The sequence below is a fragment of the Camelina sativa genome, chromosome 11 (genome assembly GCF_030686135.1).
Source record: "Camelina sativa cultivar CO46 ecotype springtype chromosome 11, ASM3068613v1".
NCBI lineage: Eukaryota > Viridiplantae > Streptophyta > Magnoliopsida > Brassicales > Brassicaceae > Camelina > Camelina sativa.
Window position 1 is genome coordinate 16,382,587 of NC_141890.1, and position 26,229 is coordinate 16,408,815.

Sequence of the window (26,229 nt, forward strand, 5' to 3'; positions counted from 1 at the left end):
TACAACCAAATAGTAGAAAGAAGAAAACAAAAAAAAAAGAGTTAGCAGTTTGAATTTAATATTTGGATTCCAAATCCAAAGCTCATGGGTCTATTCTACTGTTCACAGTCTCTCACACACTCTCTCTATCTAAGCTTCTTTTTTGACTTAAGACCAAAATGAATAACCCCAAACCCCAAACTCACAAACATAAACCCAAAAAAAATCTCTCTTGCACACAGAAAAGTAAAACACACAATGTTTCACCACAAACACTTGTCTCTCTGCTAACGAGCGCGCATCCTCGCCGGTTCCTGACTAATATGGGCGCCTCCCGTCGCCGCCGTCGTCGCTTTCTTTTAGCTGCACTCGCCGCATTTGCTCTCCTCCACCTCTTCTCAGTCTCGGCTGGTAAGAACCCTATAAAAAAATATTATGATTTCTTGATTTTCTTGATTTTCTTAAAGAGATTTCTTACGAAATTTTGGTTTGATTTTATTTTATTTTAAAAAGCTATGTTGTTTATTTAGTCCAATGGTTTATATGTTTTTGATGTGTAAATGGTGAGCGAGTTAACTCGGTGGTTGTTAAATTTATTAACCAGATGGTGGATGGATTGGTCGTCAGAGACCCGGGTCGGGTTTACCGGGTGGGTTCATTGGGGATAATAAGCGGTTTGGAGGTCCGGGTTCATCACCACCGACGTGTAGAGCGAAGTGTAAGAGATGTCAGCCGTGTAAACCGGTTCACGTACCGATTCAACCCGGTTTGAGCATGCCTTTGGAGTATTACCCTGAAGCTTGGCGGTGCAAGTGTGGCAACAACCTTTTCATGCCCTAATTAAGTTTGATCAATTAGTATTAAACAATTCAGAAGGAGGAAACAAGAAAAAAAAAACATCGTTTTAATTCTTTTTATTTTATTTTTGTTTAGTTCCTCATTTCTTGTGCTTGTCTGATTAATTATGTAATGAAAAACTATATGTTAATATTTTTAAAAAAAAAAAATTGGTCATGTGGAGAGATTGAGGACTTTGGGAAAAAGCAAAAAACTTTGGGGTTGGGGTGATATTACCGAGAAAGAGACAGAGAGAGAGTACTCATCCTTTTTTACTCTAATGACACTTGCTTCATTGTTGAACCAATTAGCATTGCAGATGTCTCTAATTTAGGTGGTGTTTCTTATCTTCTCTTTGTAAAAAAAAATTAGTTTGAAACAATTCTTAATAGCTTAGATTGTAATTTAGGTAGTGTAGAACTTGTGAGAAGATTAAAAATGTCATACACATATATAACAAATTTTTTGTAACCAGTAGCATGACAAAGGTTTTAGACATATAATTAGTGAAACAGCTGAATATTCTAATATGTGAACGAAAAAAAAACTGAATATCCTAATTGAAAATACTAACAAAATATGATATTTGTTAATAATTATATAAAAAAATCAAAATGGTTTACCCCTACTATATTAGTGATGTTTTTTTAATTGTTGTATTTTTTTGATACATATACAATGAATATCTAGCGAAAATCACTTTTTACAAAAATTGTAATTTGAATAAATATTTTGAAGGGTAAAATTAAAAATGAAAAATGTGGAATATATAGAAATGGTAAAGTAAACCAATCACAAAAGATTAAAATAATATATAGAAATGAAAAAAAAAATGTTGAAATATTTGTTGGACAGTTCACTTAATCATTTTTTTTCCTTTAAAATCTTTTGAAACTACCTTGGGTGAATTATTTGAAAAAAAATCCGCCAAAAAACAATTGTGTAATGATGGTTTAAATTTGTTGTGTTTCCATATAGTGTTATCAGTAAAATCAGTGATTTGCCCCCTTATTTTCAAGCAAATCCCTCTTTGCAAAACAAATACTACTACTACTACTAAGGTACTTTATTTGTCTGCTTATGCATGTTTGTTTGGACCCATAGGTTTTGTCCCTCGACAGCTAATGTAGTTTTCATTATTGCTCTTTGATGATAGTAGTAATTTTTTTTTATATAAGTTCATCAACATAAATCATGATTAATATTTATCGTACTTGCACGTGTAAGTTTACAGCAGGACCATTTTATTTAAAAATATAAAAAAAAATGAAATTGTTATTATAGAAACGAATGTAAAAAGTAACGAATGTAAAAAGTAGTAAAAGCATTTATGGTTTGGAGTTTTTCCCATTTTCACTACAAAGCCGCATCTGTACTCGTGTCGTACTGCATACTCTGCTCCTTACATATAAGTTTGCAATATCTGAATTTATTTATCTCTTTCTCTTTTATTTTATTTTTCCTTATGAGATGTACCAATAAATTCTACTTTTGATTTTAGTATTTGGAAAAGCATCGACTGGTCTCATATTTAAACTTCCAATTTTAGTTTTTGAGGATAGAGCTCTATCTATGTAGAAGATATGGTATTTTATTTGCCTAGCTATAAAGAAGATATGCAAATTATTATGCTTTGTAGATGCCTAATTAAAAAGTGTTATAGTTACTTACAACAGTCATTGTATAAGTTGGAGAATGATGATTTATAATACTCTAGACTCGAGACTTGTAGAGATGTTATGATAATTATTAGAAGCTGGTTTTACGTATAGATTATGGAACGTAACAACGTATAATTCTCGGAGTTGAACGAAACACGACTTTGGTCCTAGTTGGACAAGTCTTGGTTATAAATTTGTGTAGATATATAACATAAAGGTGAGCATTATTTTGATTATGAGCTTTGAAAAATTGGAAACACGTAACTCATTTGCTAACTTCTAACCACTGTCCTATATTGGTCGTGTGTGGGCCATTTTGTACTCGACCCAAACGTTGACTAATAATGGTATAATAATACTAATATGTGACAACTGCAATAATAACAACTGCATGGTGATGGTGTTGTATCAAAACGAACAACTTTAGGATTTTACAATTTTCACTCTCTTTTCTTTTTTTTTTTTTTGTTGGTGGTTTCGATTTTATTGATGCTCCTTTATTATTCCTTAATTTTATATGATGGTACCACTACCTTCTACGTGAGAAGAAATAACATTAGGGAGCTATTACCGTGCTTCCTAGAGGTGTATGTTTCGAAATCAGCTGCGTGTTTTTCACATTTTTATTCCAAAAGAAAAAAATACAGACACACACATCAGTTATTTGCGCGTTTACAGCAGCATGTTTTTGTCAGTTTTGACCAAATTTGGTTATATGGTAAACAAGTCAAAAAAGTTAATGCAAAGAGATGAAAAAAGGAGAGCTTTCAAGCAGCTACGTATCTTCGTTGTCTTGTACACAAGTATGTTAATTATTTGAAATATTACACTTTTGTTATCCATGAATCATATACTCTATATACTTTGAGCTTATAGACATTAGATTGTTTAAAAGTGACTAAGCTAGTGCCTAACACTTTCATAAGCAACTGACGTGTGATTGGTAATTTACGGACGTTATGTAGTTCATCAAACAAGCAAAAAAAACGAAAGCATTTTAACGTAAAGAAAACGCAACTAATTAGTGTGTTAAAAATCCTTTTTCAAAAAAAAAACTAATTAGTGTGTTTATACGAAACTGTAAATAGTCAATAATGTCAAAAGGGGTCGGGAAAAAAAAGCAATAATCAAAAGAGTTTTTACAGAGAAGAGACTGATGTGATGGGTTTGGTTGGGTTGGTGGTGGACTGTACAGACACATAGCTTCCACTTTTTCTTGTATATTATTTTCACACTTTTTTTTTATTTTTTGAGAAAACTTTGTTTGTCCATGCGCCGAGGAATATCTATTTTATTGTTCATACTAAAAATGCTTTAGTTAAGGTATGCATACTAAAATTGCTTTTTAGGTTCATTAAAAATTTGAATGTTATGACTTTGATTGGTAACGTAATTAAGGATGGCAATCGTGTTCGTTTGGTTACCAACTAGATGATCGGGTAAAATGGGCGAACTAGTTTAAGTTTTCTTCATGGCCTGGATATATAAAAAGGTTTCTTCAATGTTTTGAATTAATAAAATCCAAAACTGAACCATAAAGAGGGAAAATATTGACATGTTCCGTTCAAATTAATTAAAATCCGCCAAGACCCTTTCTCCATTTAAGCCTTCAGTGTGTACGTAGAGTAGTTGTTGATAGAACATACTTTTGAGTAATTCTATTTATAACTTACATCATCTGTTTTAGTAGATCAAAACTAACTGATGATAAATACTTGTAAGTTTTCAAAATTAATATACAAAATTTTGAAAAATATTTAATGGTAGTTTTAGAAATAACTTTTTTTTGGTAAATTTAAGAATATTAATCAAAAATATTTGGTAATTGTAGTTAGAAATAGTACTCCCTCCGGTTTTTCATTAGTTATCGTTCGAGAGCTTTTCACACAAATTAAAAAAATAGATAAATACTATAGTATATCCTCGTTTGATTATTAGAATTTCAAAATTTTTTGTTTTTTTTCATTTAATAAGGACAAATGAGATAATTTTATACTAAAAATCACGAAAACGACAACTAAAATGAAACAAAAAATTAAGCTTAGAACGACAACTATTTTAAAACTAAGGAAGTAATAAATAATCTTTGAAAACAAATGTGTTTTGTAATGAGTATATTAGAATTAAAAGATGAGAAATACCCTATAATGGCACACATTTGGGTTTTTGTTCCAAAACTAGCACACACGTTGGTATGTTCCAAAACTAGCATTTCTTAATATTGAGTAATTAATAGAGAGAAATATTATTATTTTAAAAAACTCAAAAAAATCAAAACCCGATCTCTCTTACATTTCTCTCCGGCGAAGCTTGATGAATTTTCCGATCAGAGATCTTCATTTCTGATCTCAGATTTTCCCAGTACTCCATCGTCTCTGGTGTTCCATCTCTCTGGTGCTCCATTTTCTATCTACAACATCGTTCATCTCTATCTTCCTCTAAGATAGTGTAGATCTCCATCTCCATCTCCATTTTTTATTGTCTATCTTCATCTCCATTGTCTATCTGCAGAATCAAAAACATTGTAGACGAAGATGGTGTAAAATTCAAGATTGTTGCCGACTCCAGAAGCTTCGCATGAGTTATAAGCAGCTTTGTTTCCAGCGATGCTGAACGCGACCGCGAAAAAGTCGCATCGATGAAAAGCAAATTGGATATGCTTCTTAGTTTTCTTCCACCTATGGTGATATCGAGAGTAATTGGCGATTCTTGTCATCATTTGGTTACCAAGAATCTTGGTCTAAGATCAACACTCTCAGGTACTAATTTTAATTCAGAATCTCGCCTTAGAGAACATAAAAAATGGTATGATGTTAGTGTGGTAAAAAGAATCTGCAAATGCTTTAGCAACACTGGTTGGCTTGTGTAGGTTGATGGAAGCCAAATCCATCATGGATTTAGTACATTATGATTGCGATTCTGATCTTTGGCAATCTCAGTAGCTGACAACTCTATCTTGTTGTAAATTCACTGTCTTTAACCCAAGAAACCTCTATGACTACGGCGGTGATGAGAGGAAGAAGATATAAGACGATGATGGTTGTGGGAGGGTCGTGAGTTGTGTGGAGGAAAGTGGGTTAGGGCATGAGATTTGGATTAGGATTGAGAGAGTGGAGAAAGGTTTCAGTGGAAAGAGTAGGCATGTGTTCTTTAGAGAAGTATTGCTACTATTGTTAACAAGCTCTTTAGTATTGTTTAACATGATGTTGTTGTGTTTGGAAAGAAAGATTATCAACAATGGCGGATTATACAGAGAATGGTGAGAGTTTTGTGGTGTGTTTGCTATTTGTAGAACTGTTTGCAGCTAATGATTTCTCTTGGTCTCTACCAATTTTTGGAGTTTGAATTCAGTCTTTTTTTATTTAGTTTTGTAGTAGTGTGCTTATTGTTTTGTTATTTACATGGATTAGTTTACCACCAGTTTCTTTTTTTTTAATATGATTTTGTATACACATTAGACGAACTGGATTATGTAACAAGCCAAGAAATAGAGCTCGTCGTGAGAAACTGAGAAGGGAAACACTGAATAATATATCGATGTTCAGAGTTTTGTCTAACTCATGTTTTTGTTATTGTAGAAAACATGTGGTATGGTTAATTCAGATGAATTTTAGAAACTATTACAGGTTTCTTCGTTAACTCACATATGAGAGTACAGTCGTGGATGATTTTTTGATTCTGGTCGTCACCAATTTTGGATTTTCTGAACATTCAGGAAGACATTCCTAAATTTCAATGATGTCTTCCTAAACTTTATAATTTTTTTTACTAAATTAAAATAAATGAGTTTTTAATATTTTATTTATGTGGTACCTTAATGTATCACAAATTACTCTAATATGAGAAATTTTATGCTTTGAATTGTTTTCAACCATTATAGGATTTATGCAAGAACCTTTTAAACCATTATGTTTATGAAGACCATCCTGAATTTCAAGAAGTCTTTCCTGAATATTATTGAATCTTTCCTAAATTTAAATAAATATGTTTCTAAATCTCTAATTTTGTGTGTTTTGTTTCAATATGTCAAATATCAGTAGATTACTCTATTAACTAGAGGTACTGATTTCATTTATTATGCATATTCTCTTGTTAGAAACTCTAAACTTTGTTATGAAGGTTATCCTGAAATTCAAAGAATCCTTCCTGAATTACATAGATTGCTTCTTGAATGTTATAGAACGCTTCCCGAATTTCATACAATTCTTCCTGAATTTTATATGTTCGTTCCTGAAGTTTAATCACAGTTAAAACAAAATGCTAACAGAAACTTATGACATTGTTATGATGCAGATCATATAAGTACCAAAACAATCTAAAAGTTTCACATACATCATGTAAATTGGAAAAATCTTTAATCCCTATTACCTGCAATAAAAATTGAAATCAGGGAATATGTTTCAGAAAGATCTTCCGAATTCTCAACAATGCTTCATGAATTTTCACATAAAGGCAAAATCATCACAAGTTGCATATGACGAATTCATAAGCTGGATTTGAGGACTGAATGATATGAGTTCCCCAATGTGATTGTTAGAGCTGAACTGTTTTCTTCACAACTTCATGTCTTGACATGAGTTATGTTTGCGCATTCTAAAAATAATGTCTGTAAAAAAAAAAAAAACAGTTCCAATGAATCATACAAACATCATATATCAAGTTTTAGATTTAAAAAAATATAATCAACATCTGCAGAGATCTTCACAAGAGAGCTAAGTTCCATCACAAGCTTTGCAATTTGCTTTCAAGAACAATTTGTTTAATTATGGAACTCAAAGCAAACAACAAGCATGTATCATCTAAAACTAGATCTCTTAAATTCCTCTATTTACCATTTATTGTCATGAGCAATGAACAAATGACAAATCTAATCTGAGATAATCCTAACAAAATTTAAAGAATAAGAAATCTCCAAGGACCAAATGGTTAAGTTGTTTGTAGACTTAAATGTCATCATCATCTAAAGTTCAATTCACCAACACGAACGAATAAACAAAAAAGGATGGGACTAGAGCTCATGATTGAGAGACCCAAATCAATTAGAAACTTCAGACCAATTTGAATCTATTTGAATCTCTTGTCTCCGTAGTTTCCATGGCTAACCAAAAAAATCAAAGAAAAATAAAATAAAAAAGTAATCTTGAGAAAAGTACAAATTTTACTACCTTAGATTGGGTAACGTCCATGTAAATGTCGTCATCTCTTTTCTTCGTCATGGCCAATATACGCTTGGCTGGAGACCAGATCTCTGAGATATCTCTAGGCTTTAAATTCATGCTTGGGGTTCTCTTCGATGTCGCGAACACAACTGCTGCTTTCACTGACCTCGATTTGATGACTCACCTACGATTAAGATCCGATTTGGTTCGCTGGTGGAACACCGTCTGCGATTGGTTTTGGAATGACGGAGAGAGAGGACTGAGAGAGAACATCGTCTTCCAAAATAGCACTAATCACGATTTCTATATCTTTATTTTAATTTCCTTAATATTTTATTTTTAATATTATATAAATTTGTGCTATATTTGGAACAATTGAATGTTTGTGTTAGTTTTGGAAGAAAAACTAAAATTGATGCTATTTTTGTCAATTATCCTTAAAAGATAGTATTATATAATTACATATTAGTGGGAGAAATATATAGACTTATCACATTAACCATTAGCAACAATTACTTTCTAAAAACATATTAAAATATTGCATTTATCTTCTTCACTTAGCCAATCATTCCCCATACAAATGAAAGGAGCTATAAGTTTAGCGCCGTCAAACCCAATAGTTATTGATTAAAAACGCTAAACCAATAAACAAAGCAACCAAGAAAAAATAACAAAATATAACTATGAAATACACCAATTCTCTAATAATAGACTTGAAACCACACAAAATTTTGATTACTACCTACACAAACTTGTTAATAAACTTGACCAACAACAGCCACACGAATTATTAGAATCGAAGATGCTATATTCACAAGTAGCATTGTGTGAAAAGGGAAAAGAAATTGTTGTCCTCTGAACTTCTAACATATTCTGGTTATGATCCAGATGAATGCTTAGTGAAGTGACGAGCCAACGATATCTAGCAACTAAACAACAATATTTATTTTCAACGCAAAAAAAGGCAATAATCACAATCTCATGAGAAGCCATAAAAGGAATAAAAATGAGAAGCATGTATCCACATGTGGATGTCGTTAGTGTTATTAATTTGCTTTAGGAATCATAAATAAGGTATTAATGGTAATAGTAAATGTGGTGACTTTTGAAAAAGAAGAGAAGTGCATTGTCAAATCTATCGCATCAACGATACCTTTTTCATATAGTTTTAGATAAACATCAGAGAACAGTCCTTGAGTAGGTTCATAGACACCATCCTACACTTGGAAACTTCAATTAATTCTTCTCTACCCCACTTTTTTATTATTTTATCAATTTCTTCAAACAAACGAATGTATAAAAGTTCATAAATTCCTTGTAAGTTGTAACTCTTCTAACCCAATGGGCTTTTGGTTGTATGTTGGAGTATTCCATAGTTTCCAATGAACTTCAATTGACCCCAATAGTTTATAGGTTCGGCCCTCTCGTTCTACTATTGTTCGACATAGTTGATTACTACACAATACACAGAGTCATAGACTCATAGTTTCCATTGATGTCTTGTTTAGTAGCCTCTTCATCCATTGATTTTTACCATTTCTTCATATTTAGATATCTTAAAAACTTTCGATGGTTAGTTGGCTTTTAAATACCCTACATCTCCATCTTGGGGTCATGGTAACCCATATAGATTTTATTTTTCAAAACCTAGATATATAGTATAGTTTAATAAATTTCTAGCCCATATATATATATATATATATATATATATATCGTACGAGCTGTTTGATACTCGTGCAGGTCATGAGTTGTATATATATCTCGTCTAGTATGTTGATAAAATCTTTATTTTTAGATTCACAACTGATGATTTGTACTGTAATCTGTTTTCTTCTCAATTAAGTCCATTTCCTATTTAAATCTGAGTTATCGTGTATCTTCTTAAAGTATACAATCATGAGTCATGATTCATATAATTTTTTTTGTCTTCATCAAGTAGTCAGATTATAACACTTTTTACACCATTTAGATAATCTCTCGAAACTCATCTTTAATTTCTTGACTTTTTTTGGTTTAGTTTGCCTTGATCCACATGTACAAAAGCTATGAATAAACCAAACCTTTTTGAGATTGAACAAAAGCCTTAGTTTAGTAACTCATAATCAAATAACATTATAAGAATGATCGTTAACGTTTTCGCTAAATGATTCTAACGTTATATAAAGAAACAAACTCTACCGAAGAGGAATTAAAATAAAATAAAAAAACACGAAATGTTTCACTGTGTTTGAATGTCTCTCCTTTTTAAAGTATATATATTTTCGAGACTTCGAGTATATATATAGTGAGCTTACTGAATCTCTTAAGATCATATATAGTAAATATTAAATACACTTCATCAACTCAACTAGATCGTCGTTTTTTTGTTATTTTTGTCATATATAACTAAGATAAGCATGTACATCTTGCAAGAAATATAAACACACGCTAATTAGTAATTTGTTAACAATAATAGAAGTTAGTTAACAAGTGTAATGTCATTATAGCATGGTAGGTGTTCACTAATTAATAACGATGATATAATATATTGCAATTCAGAATTACCAATAATATAAGTAGTATATCTCTATAAACAGTACAACAATACACTCTGGTTCCTTTTCCATTCCCATGCAAAAAAAATATATAAACGACAAACCCACACACAACAAGCACTATGCTACGTGGCGTATTATGATTGGTTTGTCTGGAGAAACCAAATAAACAGAGAGCAGTGTTGCAGAAAACACACATACTTTTCCCGGCAATGCAAATGTTTGGTTACACAGTCACCCAGGGAAAAAACGCGTCCGATGTATTACACCTGGCGGAATTTAATTGGTTAGTTAGTGTAACAACAATGACGGAACAGTAACACAAGCATTACCTCCCTTTTCCCCCAGTCACTTCACTTTCTTGGTAGTTTCCTGAGAAACTCTCTATTTACTTCTTCTTCCTTCAGAGAGCTTTGGTTTTGTGATTTTTGAACAAACAAACCAAAAAAAAAAAAAATGGCGAAATCTGACATAGAAACTGGTGCTGGTGGTGGTAACGAGCTGTATCCGGACATGAAAGAGAGCACAGAGCTTCGTTGGGCTTTCATAAGGAAAGTGTACACCATCTTGTCTCTTCAGCTGCTTCTCACCGTCGGTGTCTCCGCCGTGTTCTTCTTCGTCCGTCCGATTCCTGTGTTCATCACCGAGACTACCCCTGGACTCGTCGTCTTCTTTGTCATCCTCCTTCTTCCTCTCTTCCGTTACGTCTCCTTTTTTTTTTTGTTTCACATATTTCTCTTGTTGCATCTTTCGATTTCATGCTTAGTTTGGGTTTTTCTTAGCTCTGTTTGGGTTTAGTCTTACCTACTACATTTCATCATCGTTCGTCGCTTAGGGTTTTTGAGTTACTTTACTTGTTCGATTCACCAAGAAAAAGCTTTAGGATTTAGATCCATGTAGTCTTCGTTCACTTTGCTACTATTGTGTAACGTTGATTCTTTGTTAAGATGACTTCGATCCATGTACTTTTCATGACTTAGATAGCCTACACTTGTTTAGCTGATGTTGTATACCTTACTCTCTTCCGCTTGAAAGCTACTGTTTTGTTTAAAGATTTGATATCTTCTGTTACTTTCACTGATTGATATGGATTTTGATGAGGTTTGTTTGTGATGTGATTGTAGTGCTGTGGCCTCTGTTGGCTTTTGAGAAGAAGCATCCCATTAACTGCATTGTCCTTACCATCTTCACTCTCTCCATTTCCTTCGCTGTTGGGATTTGCTGCTCTCTCTCCAAAGGTAATGGATGGATACAGAGATATTATACTTGTTCTGCTTCTAGTGTTGGAGTATTCTCTGTTTAATAAATCAACCTAACACTGGATAATAGTGTTGCATCTAGATCTTTGTTTCAGATGTAGTCTTGGTATGATCTGACTAGCTATAGTACTGGTTTCGAAATCATAAAAGTTAGTAACCTGTTGGTTTAAACATTGTGAATCATGAAAAAGAGGAACAGGGGAAGAGATGATTCATGCTTTTGTCAAGAAACTTATTAACTTATCTCTGTTTCTATAACAAAGGAACATTGTGATTTTGATTGATGCTTTGGATCTAACTACAAGTCTTGTGAAAAACAGGGAGGATTGTTATGGAGGCTGCAATTCTCACAGCAGCGATGGTCTTTGGGCTGACGATCTACACCTTCTGGGCAGTAAAGAGAGGCCATGATTTCTCCTTCCTTGGACCATTCCTCTTTGGTTCACTCCTCATTATCCTTGTCTTCACTCTGCTCCAGGTACTACCAGAACCAACTAACTCCCCAATCAATTCATAGTTTTTGGGAGTATTGAGATATATTACTATTACAAGCTAACCGATGAAATGAATGCAGATCTACTACCCTCTCGGGAAGCTAACATCGATGATATTCAGCGGTGTAGCATCAATCGTGTTCTGCGGATACATCATCTTCGACACAGACCAGCTGATCAAGAAACTCAACTACGACGAGTATATCATTGCTGCGATCCGTCTTTACCTGGACGTTATGAGTCTCTTCCTCAATCTCCTTGGCATCATGAGCAACGGCCAGTGACATGTGGTTTCATCTTCTCTGATGGTGTCGTTACTATTCTACTAATTCTAGACATAGATTTGTCGAGTATTAAGAAGAAGACAATATTATAGTGTTTTACTGCTTGATAAAGTTGTTAACAATACCAAAACATTCTTTATAAGCAGTTATTATAAGTATAACATGTGAGAAACGATCCTTTGATGATTATATATTTGTTTTCTTGTGACTATGCTCAGCTTCTTTGCTTAATGGATATTTCCAACAATAATGGGACAAAAAAGAAGCATATTTGATGTTCCCAACAAGTATGAAAATGGACCCATTCATTTTTTATAAATACTTTATCTATTACTTCAACTTTGTTTTTTTATACAAAAGAACACCACCAACAAGAAAATATTAATAATCTAAGAAACATAAAAATTACAGATCATCCCACCCCACTAAGTTTTGTTTACCCCAAATCCTTACTCACCTTTGTGTTGAAATCTTGACTGGTAGGTCCATTTCATACTATACCCAACCCAAAAAACTACCATTACCATAAAAGAACCCCCTAGAAATTTAGATTGACCCCATAAGTTAAAAAAAAAACTCACACTTACTTAAACCAAGCAGGCCATTGAACGGTTTTATTCACTACATCCTAAACTTCCTCTCAGCAGCAAGAACAAGAAGCCTTGATACACCTTGTGTCCACATTTCATACTCCCTTTGGCTTTTGACCTCAAATTCCACATCGCCTCGCAGAACCGTCTTCAAACCAAAGTATCTTAGATCATCTCCTCCCTCTAGCAAATGTCGTCCGGGCCAGGCAGGGACATTCTTGATTACTTCAAGGACAATGTCTGTAACAAAATTGGGATATTAGTCAAATAATTAGTGAAAGAGTCTTCAAGTTCACATTCAAAAGAAAGACAAAAAAGTAAAAGATTGAGGGGATTTGATCCTCTATAGTTACTTTAGTCACATATACACTTTTGCTTTTTTCCTTTTTTAGTCTCGAATCCCCAAATCCAAAGCAGACCCACATCAAAGTTTTGAATTCTCTTTACCAGGGTTCACATATAATTGACTCATTGACAGTAGATAGTGACAAAAAGTGAAGCTTTCAATATCAAACTACAATCCATTAGAAGAATCATTTTTAATGTCTTGGAAGGAATTAGAGAAATCGCCAACCACTCTAATCAGGTTTTAAACGTTTGAAGTTAAGGAAAGCGGTGTTATACTTGTATGTAATAAAAGTAAATGATCACTTACTCTTTTTCTTCTTGGTGAAAGTTCCTCCAACATGCCTGCTCTTCATCTTTAACATTACCTATAAGTTCAATAGATCAAAACAATGAATAACAATTGGTGATTTGATTTTCTAACTTAAGCAAAGACAAAAGTGGATCCCATGACTTCATTTTCATCATCATTGTCATAACAGTACTTTTTTTATTTTAGCTTTAGTTTTGTTTCTACTTTCTCTTCTTTTCCTGCCGTTTGAAATTTCTCTTTTCTCATCTTTTTGTGTATTTCATATAACAAAGTTTACATCCATGTGAAGTAACTAAAGATTCCCCACTGATTCACAAATAATTTGGCTCTCTTTAATCTTTTTCATCAGATCAACGATCATATCCTAAAGTGAACCGGAACTCGAGGCACCATAAGGGAAAAAAAAAAATCTTTACCTGATTCATTTTGTTGATGTAAACAGACACAATTTTCCAGTGGAGATCACCTGCAAAAGTCACACAACATTAGACAAAAGATCAAGAACTAAAGTGTAAAATTTAAACACATAAGATTGAACTTTTGTTACCTTTGCGAGTGCGTTTGAGGAGTTCACAACCTCTAGCGAGCCATTCTCGGCTGCAAGTTCCCAAGAAATTCTCCTGTTGTACAAGTTCACCACTGTGACTACTGCTTGAGCTTCCGTTGCTACCATTAACATTATTATTGCTGCATCCTCCAGTAGAAGTAGTGAGTCCTTTGTCCATTGGAATCACTGATGCAATGTTCCACACTTCCTTCATTGCCCTCGCCTTCAATGTTTGCACTCCTCTTAAAGCTACACCAAAAATACACAATCATGTAACCCAAATTTAACTATGATTCCTTCATAAAGTTCCAATTTTTAGCCAATCCCTAGATCAATTCTACCATTTCCTTCATCAAAATCAGAACTTTGGCAGTCCCCATCACACCTAAAATCAAATGATTCGATTTCTCTATCAAGTTCCAACTTTTGAGTCAGTCAAATCCCTAAATCAATTGCATGAAAATCAAAACTTTATCACAAAACATTAACAGAGTGTGAAGTTATGAACAAACCTGTAGCTGCTCCAGCAGTGAGAGTCATGATATCTCCAGCAGAACGAACATTAACAGCAGAACTAACAACAGAGGCCAAATACTCTCTCTCAGCTCCCATAACCTCAGCAGCCTCCACACACTGAGCAGCCACAAGGGTTGCAGCAGAAGCAACAGCCATGTCGGTTTTAGCCATCTGCTCATCCTTACCGCAGCTAGAAGACGCAGCAGTAGCTGCTGCAATAGCAGCAACAGCTGCAGCTACGCCAGCAACAGAGACAGCAGCGTGAATCTGAGCGTTGTGAGCTCGAGTCTCCTCTTTCTTCCTCTCCCTCCGGTCCTTAAGCCACCGTCCAACCGTCTTGGACTGTGTGGCCGTGGCCGTAATAGTCCCCGGAGTAGTCGCCGTTGAACGGAACTGAGAGTTTATATTGTTCAGTGAATTGTTATTCGCTCTGCAAAATTGCTGCATTTCAAGAAACAAAAATATTAAAAATTGGACTTTTAATTTAAAGATTCGCCAGAAATGGATATACAAAAGAGTGAAGCAAAATCTAAAAAAGGAAAAAAAAAATTGGAAGAAGAGTGATGAACAAGAAAAAGACAAAATCAAATCAAGTAAAGGAGATTGCTTTAGACCAAAGTGTAGTCACTAAAATAATAATACTAAAAAACACCAATCTTGAGCATGTTCGTTAATGGGTTTAAGGAATAATTATCGAATAAACAATACAAATTAGTATAAAATTGAAATGAAATGATGAGTAATCATCGGAAACAGTAGTGGGAGAAAGACATGATCTCTGGGTATGGTTGGATAAAGAGAAAGGTTATAGTGAAGATTCTTTTTTTGATTTTTCATTGTCTCTCATTGTGTACCCAAAAATGTCAGTGACGCAGTCGAAAACATTTACATAGAGAGAAACACCCAAAAAAAAAAAACAAAAAAAACGCAGAAACCCAAATACATGCTTTAGAATAGTCACAAAACCCAAATTCAAAGGTCAAGAAAAAATTAAGAAACCTTGATGTCGTCGGATTCAGGAGGAGACACAGGAGGACTGTCGGTCAATGAACCGTTGAGTGGTCCACTACTATGTGATAGCCGACCAGATGTTCTTGGTGACACTTCTTGCTGCCAACACCAAAAAAAAAAAAAAAGTTAAAAGGATGAGACAAAAGTAGAATCAAGAAGTGATGATGATGACAAATTCATGAACTTGTTATTATGTTTCTAGGGTCCCCAGAAAGCGAGTGTGTAGCTAAAAATCATAACTTCTTTTTTTTGTGTGTTGATTAATAATAATTATAATTATTGCGCGTGAACATTTTTCCCTTCATTAAGATTTATGAAACATATAATTTGCTAAAAATTGAAACTTTTATTAGTACAAAATTTTTGATGAACAATGAAAAGATATAAAATTTTTGTCAGTATCTTTGGAGAATGCTTAGTTTTGTCCGCAAATGCTCTGTTTTTATCTGAAACAGAGGAAAAAGGACTTACAGAGTGAGACAAGATACGATCCATGACCATTTGAGAAGTTTCTGAACAAGCGAAGGAGAAAGGGTTCCCGGAGACAAGTCCGGTGTCCTCGCCGTCGACGTCTCCGGTGGGGATGGGTTCTTCTTCTTCTTCTTCTTCTTCTTCTTCGGTTTTGGAGAGGAGGATCTGAGGATTAGGTGGTGTTAAAGCCTTGGAGACTTCGAGAGCAGAGACGCTCCATGAACGAGCTAAGAACTCCATAGGCTCGAGTGGTGTCTCCGGTGGACGGTAAACCGGGTCGGGTCTCCATGTCGAAACCATGGGTTTTTCCATTTTTTTCAGAGAGAGAAAGAGAAAGAGTGTGTGATGAGTGAATAGAGAGATAAAAAGAGAGAGAGAGAGAGAGAGAGAGAGAGAGTGAGGTTGTGGGGAGGGGAGGATTTTGATGGAAGTGAAAGGTTGTCAATGGGGAGGGGATGCGATTTATAGAGTGTGACAAGTGACAACGAAGCTGTATTTTTCTCATCACTCTTCTCTGCTTTTTCCTTCTCTTCCGTTTTTTTTTTCTTTCTTGCTTTTTCTTATTCTCTCTCTTCTGCCTCAAAAAACAAAATTAAAAAATTACCCATTATTATTACTTTTAAAAAAAATTATCAAATTATACAAATAAGTTTTTTTTCTTAAACGGGCCTAATTATTTTTTGTTTTTCTAATATTTTCCTTTTTATTAAAGTTTTTTTACTGGTGTATTTTTGATATTCCTAAAAAAGAAAGAATGGGTTAAAATTTAAATTTTCTAATGGTTGAAACAGACTTGCAAACAAAAGATAAATGTTTTACTCTTTTTGATATAAAATACAGCTTTATAAAATATCTATCTTTTTAATAAGTCTGTTTCAAAACCTATAAATTTAATAACCAATTCTACATAAATATTTATCGTAAAAACAATTATAATGTTTCATGTTGTACTCTTTTTTTTTTTTTTTTTTTTTTTGGCAATTGTTGTATCTCTTGCTCTATTTGGAATACACGAAATCAGTATACATATGGTTCAGTTGTTTAGAAAATGTTGCCACGTTTCATTGGAAGAACTGTTGCTTTGTCTGGAAAGCGAATGGAAAACAGTTCTATACTGTTACTGTTTGAGTTTATAATCCAATGATTTTTAAAATTAAACTGGCCTGGGTTGTAATGACAAGGATAATTCATATATAATAAATTAATAACCCGACCGAAAAGATAAGGGGTTAAATGAAAGAGACTTATAAATAGAACTGCACAGATTTAATTGGATTTGATAAGTGTGTTTGAGGGTTTTGTATTGTTAGTATAGAGGACATAAATGAGAAGTCAGAAGAGTGACCTCTCACAGACTCACACTATCTCGTATCCTGAGTAAACCTACGAAAGGCATGGAAGAGAAAGGTCTCTATTCGATCGATCTTGATCTATCAAGTATCAACTAACTACTTCGAGTAAATTATTAATTACTCGATCGACTGATATTTTCTTTTAGCTAGACTTTGATTTTGGTTGTTAGCATGCATCTTGGCAATAAAAGTAACATGTAAACAACAATCCCATGTTATCTATGTTACGTTATGGTTCGTACGTCACTCAGCTCGTTATAGTTCTTCTATACATGAACCGTAAGCTCATATCTTTTTTGTTTTTTGTTTTTTTTTTTTTCACTCAAGCAAAAACTGTTACAAGCAGAAACATGGTTAACGTTAATTCAAACACCATTTCGTAGATTGGTGAAACTCGTTCTTTGGTCTTGCAAGGGGTAAAACATGTCACACGTATCATGAATTTACTTTTGAACACATCATATCCATTAGTCATGTATAGTGGTGGTGTATAGGAGATTGTATTAATATGGTTCAGACCATAATTATCTCATTGGCAATCAAAGTAAGCACATACATGAACTTAGATTCTGAAGTATCTCGATTAATTATTATGCTTGGACTTCGAAGTAATATATATCGCTAACCTGAGATTGTTAAGGATAAGGAATATATAAGGAATTTCGTATTTCGAAAATTACCAATACGTAGTAACTACACAAATAGAAACACCTGGATGATTACAAAAGTGTAAGAGTAAAAAAAAAGTTGGACAAACTGAAGTTCTTTAAAGTGAGTAAAACACAAACTAAGGGAAAATATTAGTAAAAAGAAAAAGCTAAATTTTAAAACGGTACGTGGTGTTGGACTGGAGAACTACACTCCACTCCAACGTATTTGTACGCTAGATTAGATTCTCAAATATCTGATCTTCTTCTCTACTTCTATGCACACAAAAAGTGAATGCGTCCGTACATTCAGTTTCACAATATTCATGTCAAATGCACCCTCGTTTCCCAATCTAATTACGTATTATCACGTACATAGTTTACTCTTTTGATAGGATTGCAAAATTCAAATACTTTTTGTATATTTAACACAAAAATGGTATATATGGATTATAAATGGTGATTTTTACCACTATAAATGGTGGTAAAAAGTTGGATTATATATACAGTAAAACCTCTATAAATTAATAAGGTCGGGACAATGAAATTTTATTAATTTATAGAGGTTTTAATTTATCGATAAATTAATATTTTATTAATTTATGAAGCGATTTTCTCATTTTCATATTGAAAATTTTCTATTACAAAATTAGATACTTTTGTTATCATTCACATTTTTAAAGAATTTTCTTAATTTATAATTTTGGTTATCATAATAGGATAAATGTCAATTGTTGAAATTATCTAGGTAAAAATGAAAAATGTTAGAAGTTTAGAGTTTAGAAAAAATTGTTACTACTATCCTTCATGGTAATGATGAAGTCGCAGAAGATATTACGGTACCTATAAAACCAATTACTAAAAAAACAATTATCGCATCTATGACTCTTCACAATTTATGGATGTGATTTGAAAATACAACAATGAAAAAATTAGAAATGAGATCCAACAAGAATGCAAATTCAAAAATAGGCAAACAACAATAGAATCATATTTCACTAGATTTTCTTAGATATATATATCAATTTATATGATTATTAATTTATGATATTGATGGGATCATATTTTTACATAGGATTTCAAAAAAAATATTATTTTATTATCCTTCATGGTAATGATGAAGTCGCAGAAGATATTACGATACCTATAAAACCAATTACTAAAAAAGCAATTATCGCATCTATGACTCTTCACAATTTATGGATGTGATTTGAAAATACAACAATGAAAAAATTAGAAATGAGATCCAACAAGAATGCAAATTCAAAAATAGGCAAACAACAATAGAATTATATTTCACTAGATTTTCTTAGATATATATATCAATTTATATGATTATTAATTTATGATATTGATGGGATCATATTTTTACATAGGATTTCAAAAAAAATATTATTTTATTATTTTATCGAAATGTGTCATTTTTTACACCGGCCCAACTCGGGACCGGAAGAATTTATTAATTTATAGCGAGTATTAATTTAAAGAGTATTAATTTATAGAGGTCCTACGGTAACTATATAAGTGATAAATAAGATATAATATATATTATATATAACCATTTACTCTTTTGATAGAATTGCAAAAATCATATAGTTTTTTTGTATATTTAACAAAAAATGGTGTATATGAAATTATGAATTATAAGTGGTGATGATCTTCCACTAAATGGTGGTACAGAGTTGGATAATGTATAGGTGATAAAGAAGATATATAATATATATATTTTTTTGATGGGTTTACGCTAGAGATTGATGTCTTTCGTTTAAGGATCTCCACCAATGTTGATACATTAGTGACAGCTAAGTTTTCTCTACAGATTCCGATGATTATATGTGAGTTTTGAATTCGGGCTACTTGTGATCTTATTAGCAAAGAGTGTGATTGGAGGTGTATCGTTGAGAACAAAAAGGATCGCCTCAGTCAGGAGAATTTGGTCCCCCATCTTGATATGGAACAGACACACTCACTCGGCTGTTAGCAGGACTATTCTGATTTTATGCGTATGTGATTGTGGTTATTATGATCTCTGATTTCAACTACTTTGATTGGTCCTGTTTTAGAAATCGCTAGGTACTAGTCGGACGGTCGAGGTAGGTCTAGCGCCTAGCAAAAAAATCGGGGATTAAATAAAGATTAATCGGAAACTAGTTTTAGAGTTATTTTATTAAAATAATAATAAAATATAAATATATAGTATTAAATATATAATTAATTCTGTTTATATTAAAAAAATATCAAATAAAATATAAAACTATAGTATTGTCTTTAAAATTACGGTAAACACATAAAAACATAATTTTAAAAGAATATTTTATGATGTTCATTAAAATTATATACATTAGTTATTGTAAAACATCATAAACTCTTAATTTAAATATCTAAATAAAAAAAAAAAATATATTTGATTTATATTTGGCTTCAAAAATAATCGGTATATACAAAATTAAGCGGGAAGTAATTGGATTAGACATGTTATAATCAAATTAGGCGGACATAATTGGATAATCGATGCTAGGCGGAGATTAGTCATTAATCGAGGCGGAAAGGATGGGGCTAGCGATTTTGCGAGGCGTAATCAGTGCTAGACGGGGATTTTTAAAACATACTACTACTCTTTTTTTCTGTATTTCAGATATTTAATACTCCTATCATCATATAACCAGTCATTGCAGATTTGTATGGATTTTGTTTTGATTAGTTCAACACTAAGGACATCTCCATTGGGAGATTTAGGGAGAGCTCTTATGATAAATGAGATAAAAAATAAATCAAAATTGAATAAAAACATAAGAGGCAAACTCTTATTTAGTGCTCTGAAGAATCGACTCTTATTGGTTACGTGTCACGAGTTGGTTGGGTGTAGTTTTTAATATTTGTTTTTTTTTCTTCGTCTCTGTGCTCTCTCTCTCTCTCTCTCTCTCTCTCTCTCTCTCTCTCTCGTTTCTTCGATCGTCGATTGATTCAAACTCATCCTCTGGTTCTACTGTTTTTGATTTGGAAACAGATTGATTCAATTGTGAATCCGAATTGAGGATCTGATTGATTGGATCATCTCAACTCATAACTTTGAATTGAGGATAGAATCTCGAAGGTTTGTAAAAACTCTTCCCATGTGATTTTTCCTGGTTCTGTGATTTCACCTTTTGATGTGTGATGATTGGTAGTTGTAGATCTTCCTGAGAATGTTGAATGCATGATGGATTGTGAAGCTTTTCAGATATTAGATGGAATTAAGGGACATTTGGTTGGGTAGTCTGAAGACCCTTCCATTAAAACATTTCTCCTTGCTGAATGAGTCTCTAGTTCTCTAATATTATAGTTTTTTTAATCTCCATACATTCTCCATTAAGATTAGACTCGTTTTCTCATTCTCTGTGTTTTTTTTTTTCTTTTGGTGTAGACCTCTGAAAACATATGATATCTCTCTGATGGCGAGGTATAACAAGCTCTACTAAATCATTCTTTCTAATGTTGTGTTGTTATCTGCGGATATGTGTAATTGCAAATGCTTCTCTAGATGAAGTTCTTGCCTTTATTCCATCGCTGAAGGTGAGGCCTTTAGGGCTACCAGATTCTCATGTATGTGTTGTTGTTTTTTGAAATCTAAACACTTTCACCAAATCTTTAACATTAAATTTGGATCATAACATTTAAACATGTTAAGTTCTAATATTTTTATTTTGAAAATAAAATCTTTTGATCAATAAGAACCCACTTGGAAGAGGATAATTTTAATTAACCTTATAAAGGTTTTTATTTGTTTAAAGTACAGAATTTATTGTTAAAAAATTATAAGAGGCTAAAAATAACAAACCTCCAATGGACTTGCTCTAATGACCCTCTATATATCTCTCTCTCCTAAACCTTACTAGTATTAATTAAAATCTATGGAGAGAAGAACAAAAAGGTGGTTCCGAGGAATCCATGGGAAATGTAGCTGAAGCTCATGATTTCTTATGGTCCCTCTTAATGACCACTACCATTTTACTAATCTTTTTCCCTTTCTTTTTCTATTTAAATATATTTACAATATATTAAAAAAAAACAAATTCACATAATAAAGCATATCTAATCAGAATTTCAAAAGAAACATATACAGTATTTATAGCTTACTGATAACTTAGATTATAGTAGTACACTATATTCCTACAAATATGTACTAGATTATGACCCGCAGTATACCGCGGGGCAAACTTTAAAAAAAAAAAAATATACTATTTTAATACTAATTTTGCTAATATACTCTTTTGTTAATTTTAGTAATTTAGTATATAATTCGTGGTATACCGCACAACGATTTATTTTTTAATACAATCTTAATTAAATCAGTTTGATTCGACATATTTTATATTGGTGTTGTTAAAACAGTAAAATAAAGATTTAAACTGTATTGAAGTATCATATTAATAATATTTTATTTTTTAGTATTATCATTTCAATCATGTAATATCATATATCACGTCTTGTAATATAACTCGTTGGTGTTATTTTGAATTTAATATGTTTAAAGATTCATAATTTTTAAATTTTTTATTAAGTTTAGATATATCAGTTATAAATTATAAATTTCTTAAAATTCTATAATTTACAATATACAGTAAATTTACGATATATGTATGTTGAACACACACTTTTTATATTAATTAAGTAATATATGTTCATTTAAAAAAATTCAAATCACAATATATGCAGGAAAAATATACATTTTTATCAACTTTATGTATTATATGATGATTCACTACATTTAAATTTTAAAATAAAAAAAAATGATTGGAGAATAATTTTTTAATATGGAATAAATCTTTTAAATAGCTATATTAATTATAGAATATTATATATATGGATATTTAAAATATTTTAATTTTGTTTGGTTATAAAGATAGTAGAGAGAATTAACTAAATTTGTTTGGACATGAATATAAGACATTAAATGTAAAAACTTTTCAAAACTGATTTTTAAGCAAAAACTGCTCCAAACAGTATATATGTATATAGTAATATACACACTTCGCATTGATATATTTAGTGACGCATATATAGAAACGTTTGATATGAATTTAATAGACGTGACAATAAATACAAGAGGCCATTGGGGACTAGAGAATGATAGAGAAATTTAATATATTTGTGGTTATGCGGATGGGTGGATGTGTTGGGACTCCACAATAATCTCTATCTGCATCATCATTAAAGTTTGACACCATGCATTCCTACCTATTTTATATGCCCAGAGTCCAAGCCCCGATTTTAAACGTTTTCAGTTTTGACTATTCCTTTAGACGTGCAGATCTTTTCGCAAATAGATGAATACTTGCATTATCTTTTTATCAGTATGTCATCTCTATCAAACATAGGGGATAAAGAATATGCCATTCGTTCACAATTTTATGTTTTGAAAATGTGATTCCGTTAACTAAAAATTTGTCCCAAAAAAAAAAAGTAGATTAATTACAATTTGATTTTCTAAATATTTTCAATGTCAAAAATAATGGAATCACATTTTCGAAATACCATTCATATCCACATAGTGCATATGACCAAACTTATTCACGAGCAAACAATATTTAAGATGTAGAACTAAATTTACAAGAAATGTATAGTTTGAATGGTAACACTTTTTTGTTTGAATTATCTGTTAACAAATCAATAAACGGAATATTAACATTTCCTTTTGAATTACTTAATTGAAGTTGATAAATTTTGTATAATAAAAAATAATCCACTATTAGACGTTCGGCGTCATGTCGATATAATTTTTGCAGCGAATTCAACAATTTTTTTTCCCTTCTATTGGTTCCAATATAGATGCAATACCAAAATGTAAAACAACCGACATAGACACATAGAGATATTTAAATATCACACTTTTATCAAAACAAGAAAATGGTATTTGTTCTATTAGAAATAATAGATTATTTACATATTTGTTTTCGTAATTAACATAGAATAGTTATCATAGTTAATATAAACCTGATTAACTAACCTAAAAATAATACTGTAGTGTCAAATGAATGATACGACAATTATGACGTTCAACGCCACTGAAGAAAAGAAAGGAAAAAGGCCAATATAGATTCCTTCTTTGGTCTTCTTCACCAACACAAACGCATATTGTACTTACTGATTGGGCCAACAGAAAAATAAAATAAAATAACAGTTAGCTTATTCTTTTAAGTTAAGAAAATAAAATGAAAACAAAATAATCGTGTTTTTTAAATGACATCAGTTTCTTGTTACATATGCAGGTCCGTACTATATTTTTGAAGGTCTAAAACAATGTGGATAAAGTATGGCATTTCGATATTTTCCATACATTTTGATACAATATATTTATTATATATATATATATATATAATACTATACAGTATATAAAAAGGGTTCAAACTTAGTGAAACCAAAACACCAAGAACTCTTCAATTTTGGCGTTTGCTATTTAATGTTTTATCAACATTGTGGAGATTTTTAAGATTTTTTTGTTTTTAAAAAATTGTTTGATTATAATATATCAACTCTACCTCCTTACATATTTATGAGATCAGGTAATTAATTATTAAAAATATAATGAAAAATGTTTTTTCTCGCTTCGGAAAAATTAACTCATATGAGTCGAATTTGTGTTTAAAATTGTCCAACCATTCTTTTGTTGGGATATGAAACTTTATAGAATTTTTTTAGTCAAAAAAAAAATCCATCAAAACATTTTTTTTGTCATTGACATATCTATTTTGGAGTTTATGATTGAGCTTTTGATATGATGGTGGAGTCTGGTTCACCTTATATAAAAGTAAAACTCATTTTGGTTATATATACTGAAATCAGTCGTCGATCATAAAAACTATGGGTGTCTGCTGAGGAAGGTTCTCGTTGATGAGATGTCACAATTTATTTTATTTTTTTTAGAATGGACCTCAAGTTAATTGTTATAGAGACTTGGGACAAGGAGACCTTGATTTTTTGCAAATGCTTCAGGGAGCAATCAGTTTCTGACCAGATCAATCAACTCGGTCCAGTGATGCTCCGAACTCCGAAGCTTGATGCAATGTGCTCACAACCTTTTCATTGATCCCTTCTCCGCAACTTGCAAATAAACCCACCCAGAAACCTCCTCCTTCTTCTTTTCTCCATCGTCTTTCTCTTCTCGTTCACTCTTCTGCTCCCTGTCTCTCTCTCTCACTTAAGTTCTTTCTATATTCATTTAGTTTTTTCTTATGAGAACTCACACACCATGTCCGTACAACCATCATGTCCGTACGTCCGTACAATGTGCGACATGGGCCGTCCGTACCATTTGGAGAATCCACACGTCCAGCCCATGAAGATATGTCTCCAAAGGTAAAGGAACATCTAGATCCTTCCTACAAAGAGCCGTTAGCGAGTTTGAAGCAAGTGGGAGAGTTCAAGTCAACCAAAAATCACATGTCTAGCTTAAGGAAGGATGTCACTATCATTATGTGTAATTGTGCATAGTATCTTCTAGGAATATTCCCTTTGTAAATTGTCTATATTTAGTTTGTATCTAGGATCTAAATCAAATAAGAAGAGAGAATTCTCTTTCTCCATTTTTACACTTTTCCGATTCACTCTTTCACTCATACACTTTCACACTCGCTCATACGTCGTCACTTTGTTCTTTCTAAACATACATGGTATCAGAGCAACAAAGCTCCTGATTCTAAGTCTCACACCCACCAAACCACTTCCGCTCCACTCTCTCTTCAATCTCTTTCTGTTTCGACTTTGAAAGTCTCTTTTCTTTATCCGTTGGACAATACCTTTAACCAACAGAAACTTTGACATGGAAGGCACCAAGACCTTGATTGTTCCAGTTACTCTCAAAGGAGAGAACTACTTGTTGTGGGCAAGAACCACAAAGACGGCACTATGTGGCCGAGGGCTTTGGACCCACATTACATCGAGTGAAGCTCCAAAGGAAGAGCCAACCAAAGACGGCAAAGACGTGGCCGCTAGTGGTGAAGAAAAATAGTTTCAAGAAGACCAAAGTGTTCTCGCCATCATTCAGAACTCCCTTGATGCTCCAATCCTTGAAGCCTATTCATATTGCGAAACGGCCAAGGACCTATGGGACACATTACAAAATGTATTTGGTAACACTACCAATTTAAACCGAGTATTTGAGATCAAGAGGGCCATCAACAACATCAGCCAAGAAGACATAGAGTTCACCAAGCATTTTGGGAAGTTTCAATCTCTTTGGGCTGCGCTAGAG

The 26,229-nt window shown here is 32.5% G+C and overlaps 3 protein-coding genes and 2 long non-coding RNA genes across 7 annotated transcripts; 3 read left to right on the top strand and 2 right to left on the bottom strand.

Moving 5' to 3' along the window:
* The first annotated feature begins 64 nt into the window (after nt 1–64).
* On the top strand, nt 65–1,163 carry LOC104723709 (EPIDERMAL PATTERNING FACTOR-like protein 4). Its single transcript, XM_010442103.3, has 2 exons — nt 65–390; nt 584–1,163. Exons 1-2 carry the CDS (start codon nt 159–161, stop codon nt 817–819), a joined length of 468 nt encoding a protein of 155 aa, XP_010440405.1. The 5' UTR covers nt 65–158; the 3' UTR covers nt 820–1,163.
* Nucleotides 1,164–6,735: 5,572 nt separating this feature from the next.
* On the bottom strand, nt 6,736–7,932 carry LOC147934082 (uncharacterized). Its single transcript, XR_015570941.1, has 2 exons — nt 7,643–7,932; nt 6,736–7,083 (listed from the first exon to the last, which is right to left on the bottom strand). It is a non-coding gene; the product is annotated as an uncharacterized LOC147934082 (long non-coding RNA).
* Nucleotides 7,933–10,416: 2,484 nt separating this feature from the next.
* On the top strand, nt 10,417–12,418 carry LOC104723707 (protein LIFEGUARD 1). The gene is made up of 4 exons (XM_010442101.2): nt 10,417–10,870; nt 11,295–11,408; nt 11,750–11,907; nt 12,004–12,418. The coding sequence occupies exons 1-4, from the start codon at nt 10,627–10,629 to the stop codon at nt 12,205–12,207; spliced, it is 720 nt and encodes a 239-aa protein (XP_010440403.1). The 5' UTR covers nt 10,417–10,626; the 3' UTR covers nt 12,208–12,418.
* A 161-nt stretch (nt 12,419–12,579) lies between these two features.
* On the bottom strand, nt 12,580–16,552 carry LOC104723706 (VAN3-binding protein). Its single transcript, XM_010442100.3, has 7 exons — nt 16,001–16,552; nt 15,518–15,628; nt 14,515–14,959; nt 14,003–14,251; nt 13,872–13,921; nt 13,453–13,510; nt 12,580–13,037 (listed from the first exon to the last, which is right to left on the bottom strand). The coding sequence occupies exons 1-7, from the start codon at nt 16,310–16,312 to the stop codon at nt 12,829–12,831; spliced, it is 1,434 nt and encodes a 477-aa protein (XP_010440402.2). The 5' UTR covers nt 16,313–16,552; the 3' UTR covers nt 12,580–12,828.
* A 4,301-nt stretch (nt 16,553–20,853) lies between these two features.
* On the top strand, nt 20,854–21,623 carry LOC104723705 (uncharacterized). Of its 3 annotated transcripts, none has more exons than XR_015571139.1 (3): nt 20,854–21,093; nt 21,173–21,251; nt 21,403–21,623. It is a non-coding gene; the product is annotated as an uncharacterized LOC104723705 (long non-coding RNA). The 3 variants fall into 3 exon arrangements; XR_015571137.1 differs by having other exon boundaries at nt 20,898–21,093; nt 21,173–21,297; XR_015571138.1 differs by having other exon boundaries at nt 20,903–21,093; nt 21,167–21,297.
* The last annotated feature ends 4,606 nt before the right edge of the window (nt 21,624–26,229 follow it).